The sequence below is a fragment of the Panthera pardus genome, unplaced genomic scaffold (assembly GCF_024362965.1).
Source record: "Panthera pardus isolate Hobbes unplaced genomic scaffold, ASM2436296v1 HiC_scaffold_2, whole genome shotgun sequence".
Taxonomy (NCBI): Eukaryota; Metazoa; Chordata; class Mammalia; order Carnivora; family Felidae; genus Panthera; species Panthera pardus.
In genome coordinates, this window is record NW_026526765.1 from 75,423,692 (window position 1) to 75,451,193 (window position 27,502).

Consider the following 27,502-nt stretch of genomic DNA (forward strand, 5'->3'; position numbering starts at 1 on the left):
TGGCCCAAAGCACCTGAGTAAAAGTTTGTACTTTTATCAAGTAATAAAAGAGAAATAAAAAGTGGAAGTTGGGGGGGTGCCTGGGTAGCTCAGTCAGTTAAGCATCTGACTCTTGATCTCAGCTTAGTTCATGATCTCACAGTTTGTGAAATCGAGCCCGGAATCAGGCTCTGCACTGACAGCACGGAGCCTGCTTGGATTCTGTCTCTCCCTTGCTCTCTGCCCTCTCCTTGCGAGGGTGCACATATGTGCATGTGCATGGGCTCTCTTACTCTCCATAAACAAATAAATAAACTTTAAAAAAAGTAGGAGCTGGGGAGGGAAGAAAGGAGACTTGCTGAATGGCATGGGTATCACAGCCTTGAAAGAGAAAAGGGCAAAATGCAGCCTTCCGGAGCCACATTTCTGTATCTGCTGAAGGTACACTTGCTTAAGCAGGGGTGCTGTTGCTGGTGTTGAGAACTTGGGCACATTATGTGTACTCTGGAATAAAAGACCATGGTGAGAACGAACCTCCTATATTCTGGAAGGGGATTAGGCTTTCTGGACTACGTGCACTAACGGTCCTATTCAGGGAAGGCCAGGCTGAGGACTAGAAAGGTGCCATCTAGGTTTCTCTGTCAGTGTAAAGGCCCATGGCTTTCAGGCATCTGGGGGGTGGGGAGGGGCTGGGGGTGAGGAGAAGCATGAACAACAGTCTCCACATTTGCAATTTCAAAGGAGGTTAATTAACTATAGAAAGTAATCCAAACCAATGGAAAATACTTGGCTTTAAACACCCCACCTATAGTATCCCTCACTTTGTAGAGAAGTAAAGTCAAGCATGGGTGTATCTTCCTGGAGAGAGCGCAGGAGGAAGCCTCTGAGAGAGATTTAGAGAAGACAACAGAGGAAGCGGTGGGGTGTGACCTTCCCTGCTGTTATCCAGGACCCAGGTACCAGGGAGTCAAGAGCATTCTCACGCTTCCACTGAAGTCAGAGTAGTCTGCTTTATACTGGAATGAAATAATTTTAAGTGTCGCTGCCCTGCCACTGATCTATACTCCATCTTGTTCAAAAATGCATTAGCAAGGGATTTTTCCTGTGCTCACAATTTCAAAGCTTTTTCCGATAGCTTCCTGGCAGTAGTCTTGTAAGAGGCAGAGATGCAGCAGAAGTCACAGTGGAATTAGAATTCCTCGAGAGCCCTCTCTTTTCCCTTCTGCCTGCCATTGACTCCTTCATGCTCGTTCTACTGTTCCTGCAGTGGTGGTGAGACGGGGACCCCCAGGGTGTGCATGTGGATGAGTGTGACGTGTGAATGCGTGAACTCACATCCTATGTCCAAGAATACCCACCTCCCCTGAACTAAGCTGCTCAGAAGCCACACCTAACGGATCATAGGATGGAATAAGACAAAGAAGCCAAGTAGAAATCAAATCCGAAGGTCACCAAGTTCAGGCACTAGTGTTCTCATGATTTTGTTCAGAAAGTTCCTTTTAAACGCTTTAAATCTGAGTCTGTTTATTCTAAATTTGGAAACAATTATATGAAACTTAGTCACCTGGATTTCATATCTAATGCATCAATTTAGAACAAGGGAGCACAATGTCTATAAGAAATCAATCTCTGGGGTACCTGGGTGGCTCAGTCGGTTAAGCGTCTGACTTTGGCTCAGGTCATGATCTCACAATTTGAGTTCAAGCCCCGTGTCGGGTTCTGTGCTGACAGCTCAGAGCCTGGAGCCTGCTTTGGATTCTGTGTCTCCCTCGCTCTCTGCCCCTCCCCCCTCCCCTCAAAATAAATGAACATTTAAAAAACTCTTTAAAAATATCAATCTCTTTCTAAACTGGGTATGGTCTTACCTGCTTATCAATCCCCTCTCTCACCACCTGCGAGGACTGTGTACTGACTCATGTGATTATAGCTATTGTTTTATTTTTTGCCATTGGATGGTGACCTACATGAAGGCAGATTTTTGAGCCTACTCATCTTTACTTCCACGCAGTGCTCTGTGGGAATTAAAATGAGTTGAAGTGGTAGCTTGACAAAGAGGAACACACAGAAAATATAGAAAAGCAGATAGAAGGAGGCAACAAGCCCAATAACACAGAAAAACTCCATATATTCAATTTTGAGGGAAATCATTGTGCAGTCGTTGACGTTTAGAACGATATCCCAAAATTACAAAGAAAAGAGGGATGGGGATAGGGAAGGAAACGAACAGCTGTGTTGGACACAACTATAGACATTTAACATCTACCACCTATTTTAATTTGAAAAGACATGTAATATATTTGGGAAAGATTTCTGTCTAAAATATTTTATAATTATAATACTTACAGAGCTAAAACCTTGGCTTTCTAAAAAACTTGGCTATTAAAAATGATTTCTTCTTTAAGGATTCTAACTGGAATTTTATGATCTGATTTTACTTATAACCCCAGAAATTTGGAGACTAAATTTCTGAGAGCTCACAGAAAAGAGAGTTGAAAACAGGTACCTCAGGTTTCAATCATCTCATTTAGAGTGTAAGTATTAAACACCCCTCTAAAGGAAAATGAATCTTTTAGCTATATTCCAAGGAACATGCTAAAATGTATGTGGATTTTGAGAGCTGTGATGAAGGGGTAAAAGCAAGCCCTAGATATGTATGTGTGTTTGGGGGGAGGCTGTGGGAAGGGCTCTGTATCCTTGATAGTTTTCCTATCAACAACAAGAGCTGAAGGGACAGTAAGTAGTTGGAAAGCAAGACAGTTTGGAAATTCTGCCACACAAAGATAGTCAGAACTTCTGCACTCGGGCAGAGGTTCTTATCTCCATTTTAAGGATATCCGTTCCAACTTCAGTTAGTGAGTGAGCAAGTTTTCCAATTTGAGAAATGAGTTACTGCTGGAAACTAGCAAGCTAATGCCGATAACTCTGGAGAGACCAGTTTCTTAAGATTCCCCTAGGCCAAAGCATCCAGAAGAAATGTGCCAAATTTCTACAGCAATCTCAGGATAATTTTCTTCTTGGAACAAGACATTACTGAAAAAAAACTTGTCAAGAAAGAAAAAAGAGGAGGAATCTCTATTTCCTATTATTCTAATTCCCTTGAGGGCAGGGACTGTCTTGTAGTTTATCTTCTTATAAATGAACTATGAATAACAACAAATGCTGTGGAGAACAGGAAACAGCATAACCAGGAAACTTCTAGTAGCTTAGTTCTGTGTCTAAATACAACAAGACATTATAACACCCCTGAAAAGTAACCAACACACCCTTTATATTATAGGCAACTACGACAAAAGGTTGCATTTAGGGCAATTTATTGTCACTTTGAAGCCTTTTATAGGGACTATAATGATACTAGCTAATATTTATTGAGCACTTACCAGGTACCTTTCTATAAACCATTATGATCCCATTTTATAGATGAGGGGGCAGAGAGGCTTAGAAAGTTTGTGAGGGTAACAAAACAAGCAAGTGCCATTGCCAGGCCATCTGGTCTTAGAGTCTAAACACCTAACCCCTGAATGCTATTGCTTATGCGGGATATTCGTTTCTTTTTGTTGTTGTTGTTTTTTAATTTTTAAGTAATCTCCACATTCATCATGGGGCTCGAACTCACAACCCCAACATCAAGAATTTCATGCTCTCCCGACCGAATCAGCCAGGCTCCCTGGGACATTCATCTCTAATTATATTACATTATGTTTTCCATGGAATATTAATTTATAAAAATTAGTGAGTCTATATTTTAAAAACAACTCATTCTGGCTTTCCGGAGGCTCAGTTCTGGGTTACCTGGGCCTCCTAAAGCCTCAATGCTTTCTTCATAAGGCTAGTGGCTTTTCCACAGTCAAGCCTAGGACTGAAGCCTAGGTTACTGTCTGGCTGACAAGCACTCTGAGTGTTTGTGAGAATAAAGTCCTGACAAGGCTCTGTATGGTCTGGCCCTCACCTTTCACCAATGTTCTCATTTCTTGCCACTTCTGTCTTTACATTTCACACTCCAGGAGCACCAAATTACAGAAATCTCCTCATGGATGGGCTTTTCACTTCCCTGTGTCTATACACATGCTTTCACCTTTGTTTGGAACATGTCTTCCCCCTGCCCCTGCCTACCTGGGGGCTCCTGACCACCACGCAAATCCTTGCTCTGTTTCCACCTTCTAAGAAGCCTTTTCCTCTCGCTGTCTCCTGCTTTCCCAGCAAACCTGCGTGCTCTGCCCCTCCACAGCCTCAGTACTTGATATACATTTCTAGAATTGTCTGTAAATGCAGTTTTGTGCTTGTCCCTCCTGCTGGCATATACTAAACTCCTCTGGGCAGGAAGGTTAGGATACCAGCACCAGCATGGGTCTGACACTGTGATTGACGTGGCATTTAATAAAGATAGCTGTTTTTAAATGATGCTTTTAACAGCTTCACATTCTGTGCAATTTCCAAAACAAACAAGGACCCAAACCCAAACAAATATTTCATGTAATTCCACAGAACTCACTCTAAAATCACACTCAATTTTTCCCACTAATAGAGACCACAGTGTAAGACACACCCATCTGGCTTCTGATACTTTAAAACATTCCAATAAATTTTAAAATATTTTACCTTCACTATTGGTGTTTCTATTAAAGAAAAGTTCTAGAGACCCTTAAATACAGAGAACAAACTGAGGGCTACTGGAGGAACGCTGGGTGGGGGTATGGGTTAAATGGGCGGACATTAAGGAGGGCACTTTTTGGAATGAGCACTGGGTGTCGTATGTAAGAGATGCATCACTGGGTTCTTTCTACTCCTGAAGCCAAGGCTACACAATACGTTAACGAACTTGAATTTAAATTAAAAAAAAAAAGAAAGAAAGAAAAAAAAAGTCCTAGGCTTCTCAGACGTCTAAAACATTCCCTGTAAGGATGAATACTCACACCCTTAAGCTGAACATTTTCCTATTTTTCAGGGGTGCAGTAACTTCCTTGTAGTGTTAGTCTGCTTTTGATGTATAATTTCTATACTCAAAAATATCATCAACAGTTTCAACATCATTAGGTTCAAATCCTGACCAACACCAATACGACGATATATGTGTGTATGTGTATGTGCACATATGTGATTTTTCATCACTAGAAGATAAGATGATATAATTATTTTCTACTTCTAGGTATATCTAGATATAAGTGTGTCATCAGAACATAGAATTTTTATATAGTATAAATCACTCCTTATAGGAAATCAGGCATATAGAGGAAATTTATACTGATGCTTTTTGTCAGAAGGGTATGATTGAGAATACAGCACGCTAACTGGTAGGTATTAACAGACTTAACATATTACTTCTACTTGTGGAATTTTAAAAACTTCAAGATAATGTTATAACACTTTCAAGAAAAAAAAATAATCACACAAACCTGTCTTTCATGCTTATTGACTATTTTCTTTTTTTTTCCTTGTTCCTTATAATACTTGGAAACATGCAAGCCTACTTATGGTTTTATGTGGTCTCTATACATTTTTTTGATTTATTATTTTTGTTATTATACCATTTATTTAACTAGTCCCCTATTATTAGGGACATTTGTTAACTTTCCAGTTTTTCATATTAATAGTTAATGGAGCAGAAACAACCATGGGTAGGTAGCTCATTTAAAAACAACAACTCTTTTTAGGATAAGAGCCTTGAGCAAGATTTTACTGTTCTATATAAAATGTATCTAATATGATAATGTTGCTTTCCAAAACAGTGCACTAATTCAAAAAGCTCCCCAAACTGTACCACCAGATTAGTCCAAACCCTGGCAGTCCTGGGTTTTATAATTTAATCTCCACACACCCCCAATTTAATAAATATAAAATGTTCTCTAGTTTTAGTGAGATTTGATATTTTCCCGTGTGTTTATTTACTATTCTGAGCCATGTACCCGTGTATAGCTTAAGGCACAAAACTGTATCTAAGGCTACTGAAAAAATTACATGGTGAAATTTGTTGTTTATATTTTTATTATATTACAATAAGGCCTATGAATTATAGCACCAGTAATGCTTCTAACTCATACCTCATCTGTACCTTCTTTTAGGAAAATTGTTCTCAAAAAGGTGGAAAATGAAAAATTAGTATAAAAATTTCTGATCAGTCTCTTATAGTAAAGAATAACTATATATTTACATATTAAATATTGGAAGTTTTATTATTTAATGTTTATTTATTTTTGAGAGAAAGGCAAAGTTAAAGCAGGGGAGAGGCAGAGAGAGGGGGAGACACGGAATCTAAAGCAGGCTCCAGGCTCCGAGCTGTCAGCACAGAGAGTGATGTGGGGCTCAAACCCGCAAACCGAACCGTGAGATCAAGACCTGAGCCAAAGTCAGATGCTTAACCAACTAGGACGCCCAGGCACCCCTAAATATCAAAACTTAAATTATCCCTAGATTAAATATAAATTATAAAACAAAATTAATTCCTCACCAGTAAGAACTTAATATATATTATGACAGTAATATAGCTTAAAAACTAGTCTATATCATCCATCTTGCCTAGGGTATCATTGTGGTATCTGTTAGCATGTACTATAAAGCTAAGAGGAATTAGATTGAAAAGTGAAGTCCAGGGCTCTATAGAGGGACCGAGAGTCGGAGTGGGGGAGCGTGTGTAGGTATGACCGGATACCTTAGTTGTGGGAACAGGGAAAGCCTCCCTTGCCTTCTTGGGAAAATTATTGTCAGGTCAGTGCTTTGAAAGTCAGCAGTGGTGGCATCTGCCTGTTCCACTCACACCCACACAGTCAATTTTTAGAAGAGATAAGTTCTGTCGTTGTTGCTCAAACACATTTATTTCATTGTTTTCAACAGAATCCTCTATCAACACTACAGTTAACAACTTAAGGTTTTAGGTTCTGTTCCAAAAACGGAAAGCTATTTGCATACTACACCTCAAAGTATATTTTTAATAGAAAAAGAAGTTTCATTTGGAAGGCAGGTTCATGGGCTGGTCCACAGGAGGTTGTTTAATTGATAATATGTCTGACTGCAATGTTAGTTCTAATTGAAAAATTATATACAATTTTTCTAACATTTGTTCCCAGAGGAAGACCGCATTTACTGTCCCCATCCTGAATACTGGGAATCTATGGAAACTATCACCACACGAGGCACTCTCAGCAAAGGCCCCAGAGGATAATTCATAGGCAGAGATGGACATGTACTTCAAGACTTAGTTACTGGATAGAAAGCTAATGTGTCTGGAGAGGAAAATGTATCAGGTTAGTTAGCAGAAATATAACGTTAAATTAGAAAACTTGGGGCAATATGTGTAAGTCAGCAAGACATAGTGGAAAAGCTGATAAGCCAAGGAGAAGACTGCTTAATATTTACACTCCCGTGAACACTGAAGTGTGAACCTGGAAGGCAGTTGGAGTTTGACTAAATGTAGCAGAAGGAATAACAAGTACCAGTCTCTGTTGCCTTGGGAACAGGGCCCCTTCCTCATGTTAATGATTCTATAATAAGAAAAGGAGGGTTTAAATGAAGTACATAGTACAAACTTCCAGTTATAAAGTCATGGGGATTAATGTACAGCATAGGGAATATAGTCAATAATACTGTAATGACTTTGTATGGTGACAGATGGTAAGTAGACTTATCATGGGGATCGTTTCATAATGCATAAAAATATTGAGACACTGTGATGAACACCTGAAACTAATCGGATATTGTATGTCAATTATACTTCAATTAAAAAAATGAAGTGCATCGTAATCATGGGCAGACCAATGAGTGTCTAGGGGGGTGTTCAGCAGTGTCAGAAGAGTGGGGGGGGTCTGTGCATTACTGCAGTGGATGATGGATGAGTTCATGAAGTGGCAAGTGTAGATTACAGAGAAAGCACTGACATGAGCCCTAGAGCCTGAGAACCTCCCTGGTACTGCAAAGTATGGTGACTCACTCAGTGGCTTGCCTCTAGCAATGGAAATAAATTGCTAGTCCCTATTCTTCTGATGATACTGCTTGCAAGGAGAGGACAGATAAGACAATACATTGGAAAGCAAAGGAACCATGAAGTCAGCATAAGAGAAAGAAGCATAGCAGAATAGTAGAATGTATAAGATGGCATCATTTCCAAAATAAAAGTCATTGCTTCATTCGTCTCAAATTAAAGGAAACAAAAGCAGTTTTTTCCCAGTGAGCAGAGAGTGTGGTCAATAGTTTGTACATACATTTTAAGTTTTTGTATGTATTTTATATATTTATAGTATTGAAAGTTGTGCTTAGTTCCAAAATTTAAAAACTTACCTCTAAAAGCACTAATATCCCCATAGTGTACTTGTAGTACAAAGTATTTACTTCCAGTCTCTCCTCCGACTCTGAATCCAACTCCTAAAGATTTATAAAGATGATAAATTAATATTTTAGAAATGAAAGTCTAAAATGGAACTAATCTCAGGTTGCTTATCTATGAAATCCAAAGGGAAATAAAATAGCATATAACATATGAAATTATGTTATATGAAAAAGGAAATGAACCAGGCATTCACTGAAAATTTCTAATATAATCTATCATTCCTTCTACAGGCTCTGATAGGTTTCTATCCATACTTCCCATTTCAGAACCAGAGTAAATACATACACTTTAAGAGAAGAATTTACTCATTTTGAAAGAAATAGAATGAAACAAAATTCTGCCATTATTGAGTACATAACAGACATACATAAACCCACTTTCATTTTGTTTTGAATATATTCACATTCATTTTTAGTTTCTGACTGAACATAGAAAACAGACTTCTTAAAAATATCTCAGGGGAAATGCTTTTATTCCCATATGAAAACAGGTATCTGTGGAAAGGTCATTGAGGAAATCAGTTATCAATTAGATTACAAAGTCCAGTGTGTCAATAAGTGCTTGGAATCTGAAGGGTTCCTAATGGTCTTACTATTAATAGAGTTTCCTAGGAAGCTTTTTAAACATCTACAGAGAAAATATTTACAGGTGGAGAAAAAAATTTTTTTTTATCTGCTCAACCAATGGATCTTTAAAATGTCAACAAATCTATAACAGCCTTCCCCCAGCCCCCATTAGTTTGCAAACGTGTTTGGTAGCAGCTGCCTGGTAAACTATGGAGAGGATTCAGAAGCTCATTTGAAGCAAATCAAAAGAGGTATCAGTTAGAGCTGGCAAAGTTAGGGAGGCAAGAGAGAAACAGGTGTATAAGACACCATCCCTGAACCATGGCAGACATATTCTGTTACAGAACTGCACATTCCCTTTGACATTAAGAAACATCAAGGTAATAGAAGAGAGCCTGATAATTCATTCACACATTGGTAGTGATGAGCAATTTAGAGTGAAGATAGAAAGCCAGCTGAGGTTTGGTATTACATTAAATACCCAGGTTCCAAGACAATTTTTTTTTTAATCTGTTTGCTGAAACAGCAATTTATTTAATTCCTAGCTCTCTTGGCTTCTGAAATGCTCCTGCTGTCAGGAACCAATGTGCTGTAGGCCAAAGGTGGCTTGAGGTATTCTAGGGTATTTTCTAATTCTATCCAAGCTGTTGTGCTGGGCAAGTTATACCAAAGAGAGGCAGAGAAAGAGCAACTACTTAAATGAAACCTTTTCAATACAAAGCAGGTAATACAGATATTTTTTTAGTGTGAAATTGCAAAATGGAACACTGTCAACAACTGTGGAAAGAACATATAATAAAAAGTACTTTGGAGTCAGAAATTAAGCAGCTTTATAGAAGAAGACTATGCAAGAGGCCTCAGATATACCTTTGGGGAGTCTGGTAGGGGGAGCATTTCTTGCCCAGGCATATAGAATATTGGCTTTATCTGTACAGGTTCCTTCATCACAAAACCTGAAGAAGAAAAAAAAAAGTAGCCATAAATGAAGATTCAAGTAGCAAAATGCATAAAAAATCTCCACCAAGGAGGGCAGAGAGGTTAAGGGGAAGGCATTTGGAAACACAGTAAAATACGTCATTGTATCATGATTGTAGTCATACCAGCTCTAAGATCTTAACAAAGACTAAACAATAATTTTACATGTAAAAAAAGTAAACACAAAGGGAGATTTGTCTGTGTGTTGCCCGATGTGAAACGATCCTGTGAAGATGATATACAATTTATAATGTGATATGTCCCTGTGTGGAATGTATTCTGTGTAAATTGGGTAGGAACGTAAGCATCACACAGAGAATGCATATAAACCAAAGCTAACACTGTTACTTTGGAAGTTGACTAAGCCAAATGTCATACACATGTCCCCTTTGGGGATCAGCATTGTCAATATGTCTTTGGCCACGGCAAGAAACAGTAGTACCCAGTGCCTACTCTCAGCAGAGGGAACAGTACAAGTATATCCCACTTAAGATGTTCCTGGTGTTATATATATGTGACTTTTTTCTTAAGTTTATGAATACTGGTTGTGCCATTTATAAGTTGTTTCATGTTGCGCAAGTCACTTGAACTAGTGAGCCTCAGTTTTCTCTCTGGACAAACAGGGTTAGTTATACTTACCTCACAGTTATTCCATAAATCAAATGAGATATAAATAAAAGCACTTTATAAACCTCAAAGCACTATACCAGGGCAATGCATTATTTAATAAAACATTCACTTTATCTACAGACTCATTATTGAGAGGCAGTGTTGTGTGGTGACAGGAGCCCAGGCAGAAAGACGTATCTGGAGTTGAACCTCCCCCCTCATACAGACTGGGCATGTCTGTAAACCCTCCCAGGCCTGGTTCCTGTATGGAAACTTCTCTGATCGGGCTGTGGTGGCGATGTGGGTAAGACACTCACTATGGTAACCGGCACATTGGAATCTACATCGGTAGACAGAATTTCATAAGCGAAAAGCTGTCTGATTACAAGCCACACATTTTTTTCCCATTACACTGTATCTTTTAGTTTGTTCCGTTCTAAGAATTGGATTTGTTCAAAACACCATTTGGTGATATTTTTAAGTGCCTTTCCATATTTGTGTTTTGGGAAACTGGCACCAAGCAAGGTCAGGGTCAGGAGTTTGGGCAGACTTGAAAGGTTTCAGGACTAGCAATGAGAAGGACAGAGACAGCTTCTTGGGCAGGACATTGGCTCACATGGTAGAAAATGGGCAGTGCCCATGGGCTGGGAGAGAAATGAAGGCAGACCGTGGTAGCTTTCTAAACAGGTTAGGAACTGAGGCTAGACACTGGGACAACACCCAGGTCACAGATAAGAAAATCACTGGTAAAATGTACTTTCACACTCAGAGGCACGGACATGTCCCTGCTTATAGACAGAAATGGGTGGGAGAAAAGGCAGTAAGTGCAGACAGTTGTTATCCATCTGGATAAATGATTGAGGGACTGGGAACCAGGAGGTCCCCATAAGGTTATATTTAACAAATGTTTTGCTTCTCTCAATCAGGCTGTAGAAAGAAACTGGTTAGTGTGCAGTGTAAAACACATCAACCTGTGGTTTCTTAGTGTTCACTGTCAAGAACAATATATTTATGATGAAGGATTATTATCATCCTGTGAGACTTGTGCACTGGAACATGTCTGTGACATCCTTGTGCCAACCGTACCAAAGGCATAGGGAATGGGACAGTGCCCAAAAGCAAAATTTTCCTCCTTGGACTCATGCTATTATAGTTTAAGAAATGAGACTGTCAGATGGGACGAACTTTATATCTCACTATTGTGAGCTACTAAAATTTACAGACTCGGGTGGCAGTTTACAGAGCTTTCAACGAAGATCATAAATATACAAAAGTGCCTAACATCAACGTGATGACAGTCTTAGGTTAAACAAGATAATTGTTTCTTCTGATATGGAAGTCAATTCAGTGTATGAGTAGAGAGAACCGGAATGAAATATAACAGAGAAAACAGCTTTAGTACGTTTTCCTAACGTACATATTCGATTATGTCATTCACTGGCACAAAATCTTTCAAATGCTTCCTCCCAAATAACATGAAAATAAAATCCAAACATTGTAGCACAACATATTAAGGCTTTTCATTATCTGGGATCTTTTATATCTCAGAAAAAAATTCCCCTTATACTCATGCCAAGTTTCTGCCAGTTTCTTTTTTTTTTAAATGTATTTATTTTTGAGAGAGAGAGTGAGACAGGACACAAGTGGGGAGGGGAGGAGAGAGAGGGAGAGACAGAATCTGAAACAGACTCCAGGCTCCGAGCTGTCAACACAGAGCCAGACGCGGGGCTTGAACCCACAAGCTGTGAGATCATGACCTGAGCTGAAGTCAGCTGCTTAACCAAGTGAGCCACCCAGGCACTCTAAGTTCTTGCCAGTTTGTAAAGTCTCTCTTCTGTACTATTCCCTTTGCCTGGAAAACCCTTTCCCCAAATCTCTACCTGACAAACCTGTACTGACTTTCTCCTTCAAGATTCCCTCTAGGCTTTCTCCTCGAGGAAGTTTCTCTGGTCCCTATCCAGGCCAACTTATACTTGTTAACCATAGTGTTCATCAAGTATCAGCTTACTAATATCCTGTGCATACTTTGTGATTTAAGGTCATAAACGCCCAGCACCTGCATACCTGCCTGTCACTGAGTCAATATCCAACAGGTGTTTGGTGAAGTTGCCTTCCAAGTATGTTTTTAACTTTTCATATACGAACACTTAAAAAATCTGAACTGACCTTAATTTTACTGTACACTTTCAAATATAATTTTTTTTAATTTACTTAAAAAGTTTTAACTAAAACATTAAATAATGATAAATCTGAATTATTACTTGCCTGGTGTTTTATAGAAATCAGCTTTCACAAGAAGAATACAAAGAGGTTATGCTTTACAGCTGATTAAGCTCAGAGAGTTTAACTTCCAAAGGTCACGTATTCAAGCCCTGATTCAAAGCTCTGCCTGTCACACTCCCTTCTGTCTCAATTCATGAGATTGATGTATGGGCAGAAAATTATATTCTATGAAGATAAGCTTCGATGACTACACTACTCTCATATCTGAACTAAGCTGCAATGTATGTACACAATTCTAAAACAAAATTCTAGATAAAATAAGTTGTCCTCACTTATTCACAAGAAGACAATGATTTTACATTTTCTTTCTTTCTTTTTTTAATATTTACTTTTGAGAGACAGAGCATGAGTGGGGGAGGGGCAGAGACAGGATCAGAGGATCCAAAACAGGCTCCCTGCTGACAGCAGACAGCCAGATGCAGGGCTAGAACTCACAAACCACCTGAGCTGAAGTCGGACCCTCAAATGACTGAGCCACCCAGGTGCTCCATACATTTCATTTTCTTCTGAGCTCTGGTAAAAGTAGAGCTCCAAAAGCAAACCTTGATTCTTTTAAGTCCTGTTTTATAATTTTTAAGAAATTTATTAAACTCCAGACTGAATAAAGAATGACTCACTGGAAGGCACTGGGATATTCAAACTAATCCTAAAACTTCATATGTGAGAGGACTAGGTAAAGAGGCAAAATAAGAAAGCCAAGAGAAATGGGTTCTAGAACAGATAATACAATGGCAAACGGGTGGCAAAAAACATTTAATTAAAATCCCTGCAAGCTTTTCATTTTCAGATTTCCATTTTCCCTTTTAAGTGAAAAATAACATCATATTTTCTCCACATAAGATGACCACCAGGATAAAGACAGTATTGTGTATTTTGGCTTTTCAAAGAGTACTGTAAAAATAGAGAGGATTTTTACTATTCTTATTAATAAGAAAAGTCTTCAGGCTAGGCAGCAATGTAACCCTTGATCAATGGCTGTTGTAATTTCAGGCTTCATCAATTGGGTGTCTTATTCTTATAAATCTAGCAGCTTCTCCTAAAGGCTCCTCCAGATTAAGCCTATTAATTGTGAAAAGATTCACACAGTTCCCTTGTGGTTTCTTAGTAGTCATAGTGAAAATGATGAGAATTAACTTTTGAAAAGAAAACTATTCTGGATTCCTGGACCGTTGCTTTAGAACCTTTTCACCTCTAATCCATGGGGAAACCATTCAGATGGCATGAATATTTTCAGGCTATGCCAAGCACTGAAAAATGCTAACCTGTCATTTCGAATTATCCAAATAAAGCATGATTGACTGTTAAAGTACTCTCTAGTTGTATCAGTTAAAGGCTATTTAAAATCCAAGGTTACTCAGGGAAGATCAGATCTGACAAGTCATTTCTTCTTTGTCTAAAAAAAATTTTTTTTAAATAAAATTGTCATGCCTTCAAGTTAAGTCTATATAGCCTTAAATTCCAATTTTAATAAATTAAATATCAGGGCCACTGAAAAACTAATCCAAATGTAGAATGTTTCTTTAAGAAACACAATATATAATCAACGGCACATGTGGAATGTCTTTATCATTCAAAACTGCATCCTGAATAATCAGATATTCAAATTTCATTAACTGCTCTATAAAACCATAGACAATTATTTCCCAATTCAGACAAATCCTATGTGAATATCAGTGCAATGGGTAGGCAACAGGTATTGCTAATAACACAGTAATTAGAAGGATACTTAATGGAAAAGCTAAATAAAAGTGGTGATTTAAAGTGGCCTGATAAATAGCCCCACAATACCCACACTCCCACCTTCCCAGCAAGATTAAAGAAGCCATAAGTTCCATAAAAAAAGAGGGTGGGTTTGTTTTGTTCACACCAAACTTTCAGTGCCTAACAAAGTACTTGGCACATAGTGAATGGTTAATAAATATTAATAAACAAATGAGGATAACAACTACCATTTATTAAGGACCTCTACGAGCCAGGCACCGCGCCAAACACATTATTTACATTCCTTTACTTATACTTCATGATGACCCAATCGGGTGGGATTAGTAGTCTCATTTTACAGATAAGGAAACAGACGAACACAGGTTAAATAATTTGACCAATGTTTATTACTACTGGCTCTAAACTAGGTGTTATAGCACTATGCTTCGTCTTGCCAAGAAAGAACCATATTCAAAGTTATGTAATTTTTGTTTCTGTTGAAACTGTCCAAATGGTTATAATCATGCCATTGTATATTATGAAAGTTTACACTAGTCTACTAAGAACTGGTCAGTTGCTAAGGAACTCCTATCAACACCTCTAATCCAGGCACCTACAAATTAGCGAAGGAATAGGTTCACTGGTAACTAGAAGTAAGAATAAGTACCAAGTGTATTTTATATAATCAAAGATCCCTTATGCTACCCTGATATGTGCTATCATATGAATCTATTACATTCCAATTGAAAAAGAAAATGGATACAATTAATTTTAGCCTAGTAGAAATTTATGTCTAAAATTTGCTACTACACTCAAAGACACACTTTGTGTCCTCATGGCTTAGAATGAGGAACAGCGCAGTTTTTGGAGATTGTTATTTTTATTTATACTGATGAGGATGTTATGTACGTTTAGCTTTACAAGTTTCTTTACAGCAGAAGAAACAAAGAAGAGACTGCAGAACATACACTGTGCACGGATGACACATAGCTAGGATATGGAGAGGGTGCATAAAGGCAGTGTATGCGAATGCCACTCTCAACCAAAGAATCATTAGCATCATGAGGGAGGCAACAAAACTGTAGATGTATCTGGAAAGTACTAGCACCCTAAAAAAAACAGTCATTTAAATGAGTAACCAAGCAGGGTGTCTCACATACTGGCTCCTCTCTCTCTCTCTCTCTCTCTCTCTCTCTCTCTCTCTCTCTCTCTCTCTCTCTCGATATATATATTTGTATGTTTTAGCTACTTTTCTCTTTCACCACATCAGCATCTGTAACCCTGTGGAGACAGTGGCATTTAAAAAGACACAGCAGGTGGTTAATAAATAGAAGCAGTTGAAAGGGACTGAAGCTGAAGCCTCATAGGATGGTAAAGCACTACTGCTTTAGTTTGAGAAGGATTCCAAGTTAGAACAGCTGGAAACAGCCTCATTTAACCAGCTGGGATTCTTCTTTTCAAAAAAGATCAAACAACCCTGTAGAAGCCATCTTTGATTTGTAAAAAGTACTTGGTCATAAGCATCATTAGAAATAGTTTTTAAATCAAATATTAATTGCTAAGACTAAACATAATGACTTTAGTTATGTATAGAAGATGACGCCTAAGTACAAGGCAGGATACATGAGAAGCCCATTCGCTTTAATCACCCAATATTGTGAGCACATAATCTTGCAGTTTGCAGTCATAAATTGCTTTAAACCCTAAGTCCTGTGCTCAGCAGATAAAAGTGCACAAGCCTGTACAAACTTGCATTACAAAAAGTGGTGCTCCTGAACTACCCCAAATGTCAAACAACTTGTATGAACAAAACATCATGATTTTCAAAGCCTGAAATACTCTCCATAGCCAGCCATGCATTATTTTTAAAAACTGAGAATAAAAACAGAATAAAGAAAGGTATTCATAGAATAGACAAATGCAGTATTTCTAAGATCTTTAGAAATTTACCATTTTTTAGCAAGGAGCTGTAATAGATGTTTTATGTCCAAATTACCCAGTTTACAGCACCTCATTTCCTTACTGACCCTAAAAGGCACATCTACTCACCTATGGCTCACGTGTAGCCAACAAATCTGGAGAGCTTAGAGCTGCTACGCTTTGAGTGAAGTCTGCAAACACCAGTGGAGTCCAACAAATCATGCCATTGCTACGCTTTGCTCCAGTCTTGGTGCTATTACTTTCTGTTGGTCCCTAGATACAGTTAATTGTCTCCTCCTCTAAGGGCCTGGGAAAGAAGGTTTGAGGGTTACATCTGACAGGTACTGCTGCCTTCTTGACAAGGGCCAGCAGCTTTTCCATCAGCTGGCCCTTGTTTGCATCCTCGAGAGGTATGTTAATTTGGAATTGAGCACCAGGCCCACTCTAACTGTAAAGGGACCACCCCACAGTATATTAAAAGGTTCACATCAATGTATGCAATTTAAATGCACATGCATATAATTAACTAGACACATTAGCGGTGTGGGCTGCTAATTTGGAATGAGACACAAAAGACTGGAATATGTGTGGGGAAAAAAAAACTTTAAAATTAAAATGACTACATAATGAAAACTGCTTCATGCTGTGTCTAGTATTTTCATGTAAACTTAATATAACTGTAAATATATTTTAATGAACAGAAGAAAGAGGCAATTACAAAGAGCAAAGGAGGGCAGCACAACAGTGAAATATCATCAGAATAGCTCTTTGTTTTCATATTAAAAGTGCTGCCTGAAGACAGGGGATGAATTATAACTTCATAATTTCAGGGGGGAAATGTTTACTTTATTAGAGACACATACCTATTTGCCAACCTGCTGGCAATGAAAATAGAACAGTGACGTGAAAACAGGGGGCTAATCCTAGCTAACAAACAGAAAAGAAAAAAAAAAAAAAAAGAGGAAAGCTTGACATTTTGGTGCTAAAATATCCCATTAGCTTTTTCTTCTTTCACTAAAACAGCTTTGTATTTCCATAAAGGTTTTCCCAGAGTGTGAAGGAGTTCTTGATTTTCTGAAGCCTCAAAAAACATTACAGGTAGCATAACCAAAAATATATGTGAACGTTGGGGAATCTTAATTTAACTACTGTCTGTATCTTGGAGCTGTTGAAGAATAGATTTGCAACTGTAAAATGAGTGTGATAAATTCTATGACTCAAACATTCAAGAAAAATAATGCGAGGCTTTGACACTGATAGATTTTTGTTATTAGTATTGTAATTCAGGTGGGAGGATAAGGGGCAAAGCAGTTGAAAACATCCGCTGTTTCCATGGCTGTGCCTGTGTGGCTGTGAGGAGACAGGGTATGAGATGTTTCTGTGAAGCAACTGAAGAGTTTAGTCTGTGAAATATTCTGTGAGTGCCAATGCTTTAAAGAAGCAAGGATCTTGCCAAATATTGGGGGATAAAAAGTCTATACCATCTTTATATGGAGAATAAGACTGGATTGTGGAAGCCAGAGTCACTGGAAGAGTTTTCCTTAATGCATACCTCTTGGTTTACATTATCGAACAGATCCTAGATATGTAGATTAAAAAGATCCTACTTTAAATGTTAGATGAACACTTGCGCTTGGCTCAAAGAAGATAAATACCACCATCAATTACTGTCCTTCTTGTATGGTTATAAAGTCAATCGTAACAAACCTATAGACTAAGTGGGAATGTGGGCTGCAGGGTAGATTACTAAAATCCCCTTAAAATGATATAGGTATAATGCCATTCAGAGTTCTAATTACTCAGCAGTAATGCAGTGGGAGGCCTGCTTGAGGTGAGTCAACCAGTGCACATATCTCCAACGCCTTATAATGATGACTTTCCAATCTGACTCAGCATCTGCATGCAATTTATATTCATAGAATTATGGAATTACAGAGCATAGAGGAATTCTAGAAATGATCCAGTGGTAGTCCCTTGCTGAAATGAAGAAACTTAGACCAGTCCACATGAAATAAGTAATTTACCCAGGGAATCCAGCTAGTTAGTTCACTACTCTTTCGCTGTACTATGTTGCCTTTCAAGTAGTAATTTTAGCAAAATAATACATCTAGCAATTACTTTACTCAAAATTGCCATTTTCACTTTCATTTACATTTTTCTTCGAATTCTCTCTTTCCCCAACTTGGAAGTCTTTTGGAAAAAAAAATATACATATTTTACTAGACTTAATTTCAAATCAGTATATTTAAGAATATTAATAAATACTTCTACAGGGCCCAAATAACATTTGCTCTGATATTCCCTTGAAAGGAGAACAGTAAACCAGGCTTAGTTCATTGTATATAATCTTTCTCAATTAAAAGCGTAACAACATTTAGTGACGTTTTGTTTTTTCCCTCATTCTCCTCTACCAAGGTAAAGTTACAGCAGGTTTTAAAAGCTTATATTCCTTCCTGCCATTTTCACTAATTCCAATTCAAACTAAATTTTTCCAATTTCACAAGAAATATTTTTAAAACGTAAAATCAAAGGATGTGATTTATTGTATAAGATTCAGAAAAAGCTGTCACAGAATAATCTTTAAAAATTTTTTTTTAACGTTTACTTATTTTTGAGACAGAGAGGGACAGAGCATGAATGGGGGAGGGTCAGAGAGAGAGGGAGACACAGAATCTGAAACAGGCTCCAGGCTCTGAGTGGTCAGCACAGAGCCCAATGCGGGACTCCAACTCACAGACCACGAGATCATGACCTGAGCTGAAGTCGGATGCTTAACCGACTGAGCCACCCAGTCGCCCCCAGAATAATCTTTTAATCCCAGAATTTTATTTACAAAAATTTATCGAAGAGCAAAAACTGGATTGCTGCTATCAAAGAGTGTTAACTGTGATTTGCTGGCTCCATTTTTATATAAACCCAGTCATGTGAGCAGGATTCCTATGTGATATGCTCCTTTCATCAAATAACTTAAGCCTATTAACAAATGCTTTGATGGTACTTGGTCCCTGGAGATTTCCACTAATTGCCCTGTGCTTTTAACAGTTCCAAATACATATTACAGTCGTTTGTTATAAGAACGACTAGAATACAGTTGCTGTGTGCCTTGCATCAGCCTGATGAATATTAGGATGCACAGAGAAGGGTCTATCAGTCTACATGATTATGCACGGACAGGAACACAAAACAGATACTTTTTCAATGCAAAGCAAGACACACTAGTCATTCTGGACTGTGAAATACATAACAGTGATTCTGGCTATCGGTGCAAAATATGAGGCTTAAATGCATGGCTATTTTCAAAGCTCACCAATCTTCATGAACTCCAAAGAACAAAAGGGAAGGACAGATCTCAAGTCATAAATTAAGCTGTAAGCTTCTGGGGGTTAAAAATATATCTATGTACTCTATTCCACAGCATCTGCTATAGTTCTAGGATACAAGAGGCATTTAATAGATGCTTACTGATCATTCATAACATGATATTAAGACTCTACATAGTGATTAAAATAAATTCTAAAACTGCAACAGTTGCTCGAAGAAATGGGAGGCAGCGTGGTGAAATGCTGGATTTGGAACCAGACAACCTAGGGTTCTATCCTGGTCTGACACCAACCAGCTGTGTTACCTTAAACATGATACTGATTCTCTTCAGGCTCTTGTTTGTAAAGTGGGGACAATAGTAACTGCTCTACAAAAACTTTAGGAGAAAATGAAATGGTGTATACAGATTACCTAGCACACTGTCTAGGATAAAAGAGTGCTCAAAGAACAGAGCCATGGTGCTCTTTGGATTAAAGCAAGATCTTAAAAAAAGTAAACATCAGAACATCCATTATCTAAATTGTCTGTCTTTTTTAAATAAGCTGTCTGTACCTTGATACACTATCTACGACAACAGACATACATTTATTAAGTCAGTGTCTAAGACTGATGGATGTGCTCCATAGCAGACTAAATAACTGATAATCAGACCATGATAACCACGTGATGCAAAAGAACAATGTTCTTTTCTGAAAAGTAAGCATTCTACCTATTTATTAATCAGTTGTAAAATACATACACAGATGCAATTTGTATTTATAAAACATACACATTTTCTACACCCCTTTTGACTATGAGCCCATTATCCCTTACCAGTAACTTCCGGTGGAAGAAGGCATATTGCATCCAAAAAGTAACATATGATGGACAGTATCCATGCTGGCACGAGGTTTAAAGTCAACTGTTAAAAGAAAATGACACATGAATGTGAATACAAGTTACAAGTCTGTGCACAAATGTTCCAAGAGACCCCATCATTCAACCATTCCAATAGCTGTGTAACAATGATATTATGTTGCTCCTGATTGTATAAACTATCTTATTCCTTAAGATGAGCATGATTTGACAATTTAATTTTGCAGGACAGTGGTCAACTATTATAGAACGAAAAGAGAAAAGCAATAATGTACAGGCTGCAGCTATACATACACCCACATACTTTTTAAAGGAAGACCCCTTTTAAAGTGCTGAGAACAGTATGCGGGTTCAAAACGAAAGCTCCAGGCTACGTGTTCACAACAGATTCCCTTCGAGATTTCAGTAGAGTGCTGAGTACTATAAAATACTGCACAACACCGCAGTGAAACAGAAACCACAGTGAGTGGTCAGAACATGAGCGGAAGGATTCTTAACGCAAATTTATCACCATCTTAAACCAACAGTAGTCACTAGGATGTGATATGAAGAAACAGTTTACTACAAAATAAAATAAAATTGGAAAATGTGTCTTTATGAAAGTACAGAAGAGAGAAAAATCACTGTCCTAGAGGAGCACTGTGCGCTTGTTACAAGGATAGTGAAACTTATTAAATGTCACTTCTTTATTTTTCTAATAATAGTGGTTGAAAGACATTAAAGTAAACAAAAATGAGTTTGGAGATAAGACAAAAAATTAAAGATAAATTATACTATTGTGCATGGTCAATATTCAGCATGAGCTGCCTTTTCTGGTTTGGGTTTGGCTCAGCTACTTTTGTCTGCATTCAAACTGCTGCTCTACCAACACAGTTTACCAGTCACCTTTACATAGAAACATGCTAAACAATCTAAAATGATCTTGAATCGCAGGTGTATGCAAAACTGCATATTTTGTCTTTTCTTGTCTGATAAAATAAAACATCATTTATTGTTAAAATATGTGAGTACAGGTGTATTTACAAAATAAAATATGTTCTACATCAAAGTATAGTGTCATGACTTGGAAAGCGTGGTTGGTCAGAAAACTTAACACCTACTATGAGCCATTTGACTCACAACTTTCAGGGGAAATAAAAAGTCTTTCACTTACTGCATTGAAAATAAGAATTTAAAGTCCAAAAATCCCATCATGAGATATTAACACCACCATTTAAAAACCTAACAAATGGCTGGAAAATGGACTTGCTAGAACTTAAGGCTTTGTTTTCTACCACCAAAGAATACAATAAGCCTAGGAGGTTGAAGAAGATACTTTAGAAGGAAAGAATCAATTGGAAGTTACAACAGTTCATAAATCATAGAAAATCTTACTGTTAACAAGTCTACATTTGTTACCAAGAGAAATAGAAGGAATAAGAGGGATTCTATCTCCATAGACTCACTCTCAAGTACAGGATATCCTTCTTTTCTTTCAGAATCCTCCTGGGGTATTATCCCTGGCAGAAGGGAATTTGAAAAAAGCTCTGAGGTGGGAGTAGCTGGCCTTTGTTTTTTATTCACTTAAAATTTATTTTGGTATGCGATGTAATTGTTATCTTACATTCATTTTTATGAAATGGCTTATCTCACTCTATGGACATCTAACTTTTTGATCTGACTGTATCCACCTTCTACTCTCTCTCTGTTTTTCAATATCCCTCTGTCAATACACGAGGGGTTTGACAAACAAGAAGATAACTCCTCTGTTTTTTTCAGAACCTATGTAGATGATCATATGGTTCTCATCCCCCTTAACTTCTTTTACTATGGATGGATTATATTAGATTTCCAAAGTTTGAATCATTCTAGGAATTTTGATAATAAACCAACATGGCCAAATGCATTTTATGAAGAATTAAGCTGTTTGGTGCAAAGCAACACGAATTTGAAGTGTCATCTAAAAATCCAGGTGGAAATACCCAGTAGAAGATTGGACTCTTGCTCAAGAAAGAAGTCAGAGAATTACATACTTGGGAACCACTCAAAAATTGAACCCTCAAGCCATGAGGGTGAACAAAAGGCTCAGGACAGAATTTTCGGGAAAGCTCTGAGCTGTCAGGATCTGTGTAGGAGACCCCAACAGTTTTTGTTTTTTGTTTTTTAAATATTAAATCACTGTGTGTACTGCTGGGAAACGAGGCAAATATTATTTTTGAAAAAAAGGGGGCCATCATTAAATTTATAAAATGAATTATTAAGCAAAAACATTTAGGGAAGGATGGAGAGGAGACTTGTTGAGAGAAAAACAGATCATGAAGATATACCATCTCTTTGGCTTTTCATTAGGAAGGAAAGTCAAATGTTTCGCCTGAGCCTCTGCTTATGCAGAGGACTAATTGTCCTTTGTAAAGGGCAAAAATTATTCAAAGTATAACTTCTCTGTCCATTTTCTGATTTTCTTCTCCTTCTGACATACTGCTTTAAGAACCACTTATTTGCTCCACATTGAAAGCTTACCAGATTAGTGTTTAATTTTAGTTTCTATAATTAGAAACAAATCAATATCTTTAAGAGGTAGTTAACAGAACATTCCTCAGAGTTCCCTCTCACAGAAACTTACTCTCGTGACTCATGCATTCTTCCAGAAACTCAAGATCTCATTTGAATGCTAAGTAAATTACTGGTATAGAGTTGTATATAACCATCTTTTTCACATCCTAAAGAAAGAGTATAATATCAAAGTATTTATATGATTATAGTTCAAAGTACAATTCATTGCAAGTTGAAATGAAAAGTACTGCCAGCAAAAGGAATGTCATATCAAAATGTAAATCTAAAACAAACAGTAGGTGCCATAAAATAAAGCAGGCCTTGGACAATTTCTTTGAAGGGCCTGCTGCCAATGGTGGGGGGTCAACTGGGAAAAGATTATGCTGACAGGTTCATTACCTGGGTTTGCTCCATTCCTACTTATTATCCCTAGCTTTGCAAAACAAGATCCCACCCCTAGTGAATAAGAATGAGATCTGTTGGGCACAAGATACACATATGACCATGCTGGAGATTTCAACACTACACAAAAAGAATATGGGAAAATATTTTCAAATCACATCTTAGAAAAAGTTCTCCCTTCTTTCTCTCTCTCCCATCATACGCCAAAGAAGTCCAGGATCCAAGGGGAAGGGAGCCAGAGGATAATTACGACAACTAACAGGCAGAATAAACAAAGGCAGCCTTGGGATGGCCACAAACAGGCAGAAGCACAGCCTTGTGAGAATGCAAGGGAATATTCCATAAGATTAAAAAGTGCCACCTACTCTTCTAACTCAATAATAAGATGACAGTTACTTAAGTGGAAATGGAACTTCAGTCTCAATGGGTGTTAGTTCAGACTGCCTGATGTATAAGATCAGAGAGCAGTTTACAGGCAAGCAAGTGTGAGCAAGTCCTGGGAATCAAATATTTCTGAAGGACTAAGACTCCAGAAATAGTAACTCACGCACATTAATTAAAGGAAATGCAATGGCTCTGAAAGTGCACAGGGTGGAGGACTTCTCAAAGGTTAATGTCATCTGCAATGAAAGACTTGAAAGGATGCGTGTGGGCGACGTACTTAGCAGAGACAGTGAGGTCTGTTTTCTGGCGTTCTAAGCAAAATTTGTTCTAACTGCATGAGGTTGTTTGAAATTTACGGCTTCTTTTAGCGAACATCAGACACAAATCAGGACCATAAAATTCTCTAAGAATGTGACCTAGGATGGAATTTCATTTAGCACTTGGCTTTCTCTCCGTTTTTCCTCTCCAACTGGATATCCAGGTCTGCATATCAAATGTTGATGTATCTGCCAGACGTGGGACATGGAAAGATTTTGAAGAACCCACATGGCCAAGTATAGGAACTAGAGACTTAGGAGATATCCATGCACAATCAACCCTAAATTACCACTGAATATAAGAGGTACACCCCTCTCAGCTAAAGATATGCCATAGAGGAATACTATAGACCACCAATAATTAACCTATCAAATAAAAAGGAACTGACTTTTCTTTTTTTTTTTTTTTTTTAATTTTTTTTTTTTCAACGTTTTTTATTTATTTTTGGGACAGAGAGAGACAGAGCATGAACAGGGGAGGGGCAGAGAGAGAGGGAGACACAGAATCGGAAACAGGCTCCAGGCTCCGAGCCATCAGCCCAGAGCCTGACGCGGGGCTCGAACTCACAGACCGCGAGATCGTGACCTGGCTGAAGTCGGACGCTTAACCGACTGCGCCACCCAGGCGCCCCGGAACTGACTTTTCAATGCAAGTTTGGATCTTCAGAATTTAGGCACTCTGGAATTATTGCTCATATATATCATTAGAGATCATTATTGTTCTCTTTGTTTCCTTTTTCCTCCCAGTGGAATCATATTATACATAGTAAATGGTTTCTTTCCTATGCTGTGGATATTTTTACCTGTTATTAAACAATTTTTGTCAATGATACTTTTTATCTAATAGTGTGCATTAGAATTATGCTACGCAGTTTATTAAAAGAAGAGATGCTCAGAGTTAATCCTGGGTCAGTCCTACCCCTTCCCCCATCAATATCTCATTTAAATCTCAGAGGTCATTCCAGGCATGTGTACATTTGAAAAGTTTCACAGGTGATTCACAGGTGATTCTGACCCCAGTCGACATTTTTAGTGCCTGAATATATATATTATATAAGCATGCTTAGAGTTTGGTTAACTCATCTTAGTTAATGTAGACTGTGTTACTCTCTTAAAGGCACAGAGCAAACAGTAAGAACAAAGTTTCTTTTAAAATTAATTTATAAAGAAAAATTTTCTGGAAATAATTAGCTGATCCCTCAAAATCAGTGTGTTAAAAGAGATCACTGGAACTCTGCAGTACATTGTACAGCTTCAGCTATATCACCTGAAGTCATTTTAAGGCCGAGGTCTGAAGCAGGCACACAAATGGAGCCTCTGGTGATTACAGTCATGTCTGTGTAGTGTCAGTCTTCTACTACTGTTAGTGTTTCCAGTCATATTCAGTATGGAGACTAGAGACATGTAAGGTTTAAGACATAATAACGTAAAAGAGCTGTTAAAATTTTAAAAAAATGACAGGCCCCAAATCTTAATATCCCTTCCATAAACATTTCTCTGTTTCCCAAAAAATAAAGATTATATATCAAAATCCATTGCAACTGAAGATAAGGCTGTAAACTATCATGAAAGTGTAGGATATGATCACCCTTAATGTTCATAATCTTGCAGCTGGGTCAGAAAGGTTCAGATAAATGTAGAGCTCATAGCAGTACAAACCATTTAGCAGCATGTTAAAAACCCACAGCAATCACATATTATATTATCTTCTACCAGCTTCCTCCAAAACTGTAAAGCAATTCTGCACCAAAATAAAGACCTTTTGCTTGAACGTTTTTAATCAGAATGTTTAATAGATAAATTGTTGTTAACCCTCACTAGCATGGACAATGATGTACACTTCAGAAAGAATCCCTAATGTGGTTTATGAGGATGTTAAGCTGCTGTTGCCAAATTAAGCAAGAAATAAGACACCTGAGCAAGCCTTTAAATTGAACATGAATTTAAAATGAAATAATCCTTGCCTCTGAATAAAATAATTTAAGCACAAAAAAGATTTAGATTTCTGGATGATATACCTTTTAAAATGGAACTTTTTTGGTATATGTCAGAACCAACTAAATAATCAACAAATAGACTTTATCAGCCAGGCTGTGCAAGCTAAAATAGTATAAGCTTCATTAATCCCTATATTTGTAACGTCATCCCTCTAGTAGTCCCCTATTAACTTCCTATGGAACAAAATCCATAGCCCCTTCTGACCAGTCTCCTGGTCCGCGATGTTTCCAACATGACAGCTCCCTACACTCACCCTACCCTCCCCTCGGACAGCCCTCTGCAACTAATAACCACCCACGACCACTAGCATTTACTGAGGGCCACCCCCTGCCAGGCTTGCTTATTGCTCACAGTGACCCTATGTCTGGTCTTTTCCCCTCAAACAGATGAGCCTTGAGGAGAGACAGGCTGAGTAGCTTGTGTACAACCCTGCAGCCAGCAGGTGGTGAGGCTCACATTGTGCCCAGTGTGCTCCTTCACTGATCATACTGTTAGCCACTGGAATATTCTCCTCCCCTCTGCAGATCCAAATAGACCATCTTCCCAGATGCACATAAAATCCTGTCTGTCTCTCACATGATGTTTTCTCTGACTAGAACAGTTCACGTTCATCTTTTTAGAGTTGGCCCCTACAGTTGTCCCTACTGAAACAGCAGAAATGGCTACTTCAGAATGACTGTCAAAATGTCATGTACCCTTCACTAATGAAGGGCATTCACACATCGAATACGATTCAGACCTGGACTTTCTGGATTGGCCATTTTCCTGGGAGTGTCGGCAGAGGTGGGGGGGGGGGTGGCATTTTGACATTAATGCAATAAAGCAGCACAGTCAACGTGTCAGTTAGTTTCTGGTGATCTCTAGATGTATGTAACGGAAGACATCCTAACTCTCAGCTTTATAAAATATGATGAGATGGTTCCTACTCCTCCATCTCCCTTTGTTTTATTACTTGAAAGAACCCTGGGCATTATCAGGGGTTGTCATGTTGGAAATGTGGTATTTGGGTGACCAAACAATAGAAGACATCCTAGAAATACTCTGAGACAAGGCAGGCAGCAACATCTTTTCTTTTTTGTTTATGACCAAGCAAATCAGGTTTTATCTGCACATCACAGACCTATAGGTGTAGCATATCTTATTTGCGCTAGCTCTCCAAGTAACTTTCACTATGATGCTAGAAAAGCTTCTGAGGGTGATTGCGGGAAGATACCCAATGGTCACGTGAAGACACAGACTACAGTTTTGATGTTGGAGAAAATCCTAGAAGAGGGAAAAGAAAAGTTATGCAGGCAACTAATCAGAAGCAGAAAGGTGACAGAGTGACTTCATGGGGATGGAGACTC

General features: G+C 38.1%; 1 protein-coding gene across 15 annotated transcripts in view; it reads right to left on the bottom strand.

Annotated features, from left to right (window-relative positions):
• The window catches only part of PAM (peptidylglycine alpha-amidating monooxygenase), a 157,618-nt gene that overhangs the window by 93,761 nt on the left and 36,355 nt on the right, over nt 1–27,502 (bottom strand). For all 15 annotated transcript variants that reach the window (XM_019450602.2, XM_019450601.2, XM_019450593.2 and 12 more), the window contains exons 4-6: nt 20,482–20,569; nt 9,727–9,812; nt 8,245–8,328 (exon numbers count right to left, since the gene is read on the bottom strand). In XM_019450602.2, the coding sequence (XP_019306147.1) occupies nt 8,245–8,328; nt 9,727–9,812; nt 20,482–20,569 (258 nt within the window). The remainder of the gene's footprint in view (nt 1–8,244; nt 8,329–9,726; nt 9,813–20,481; nt 20,570–27,502) is intronic.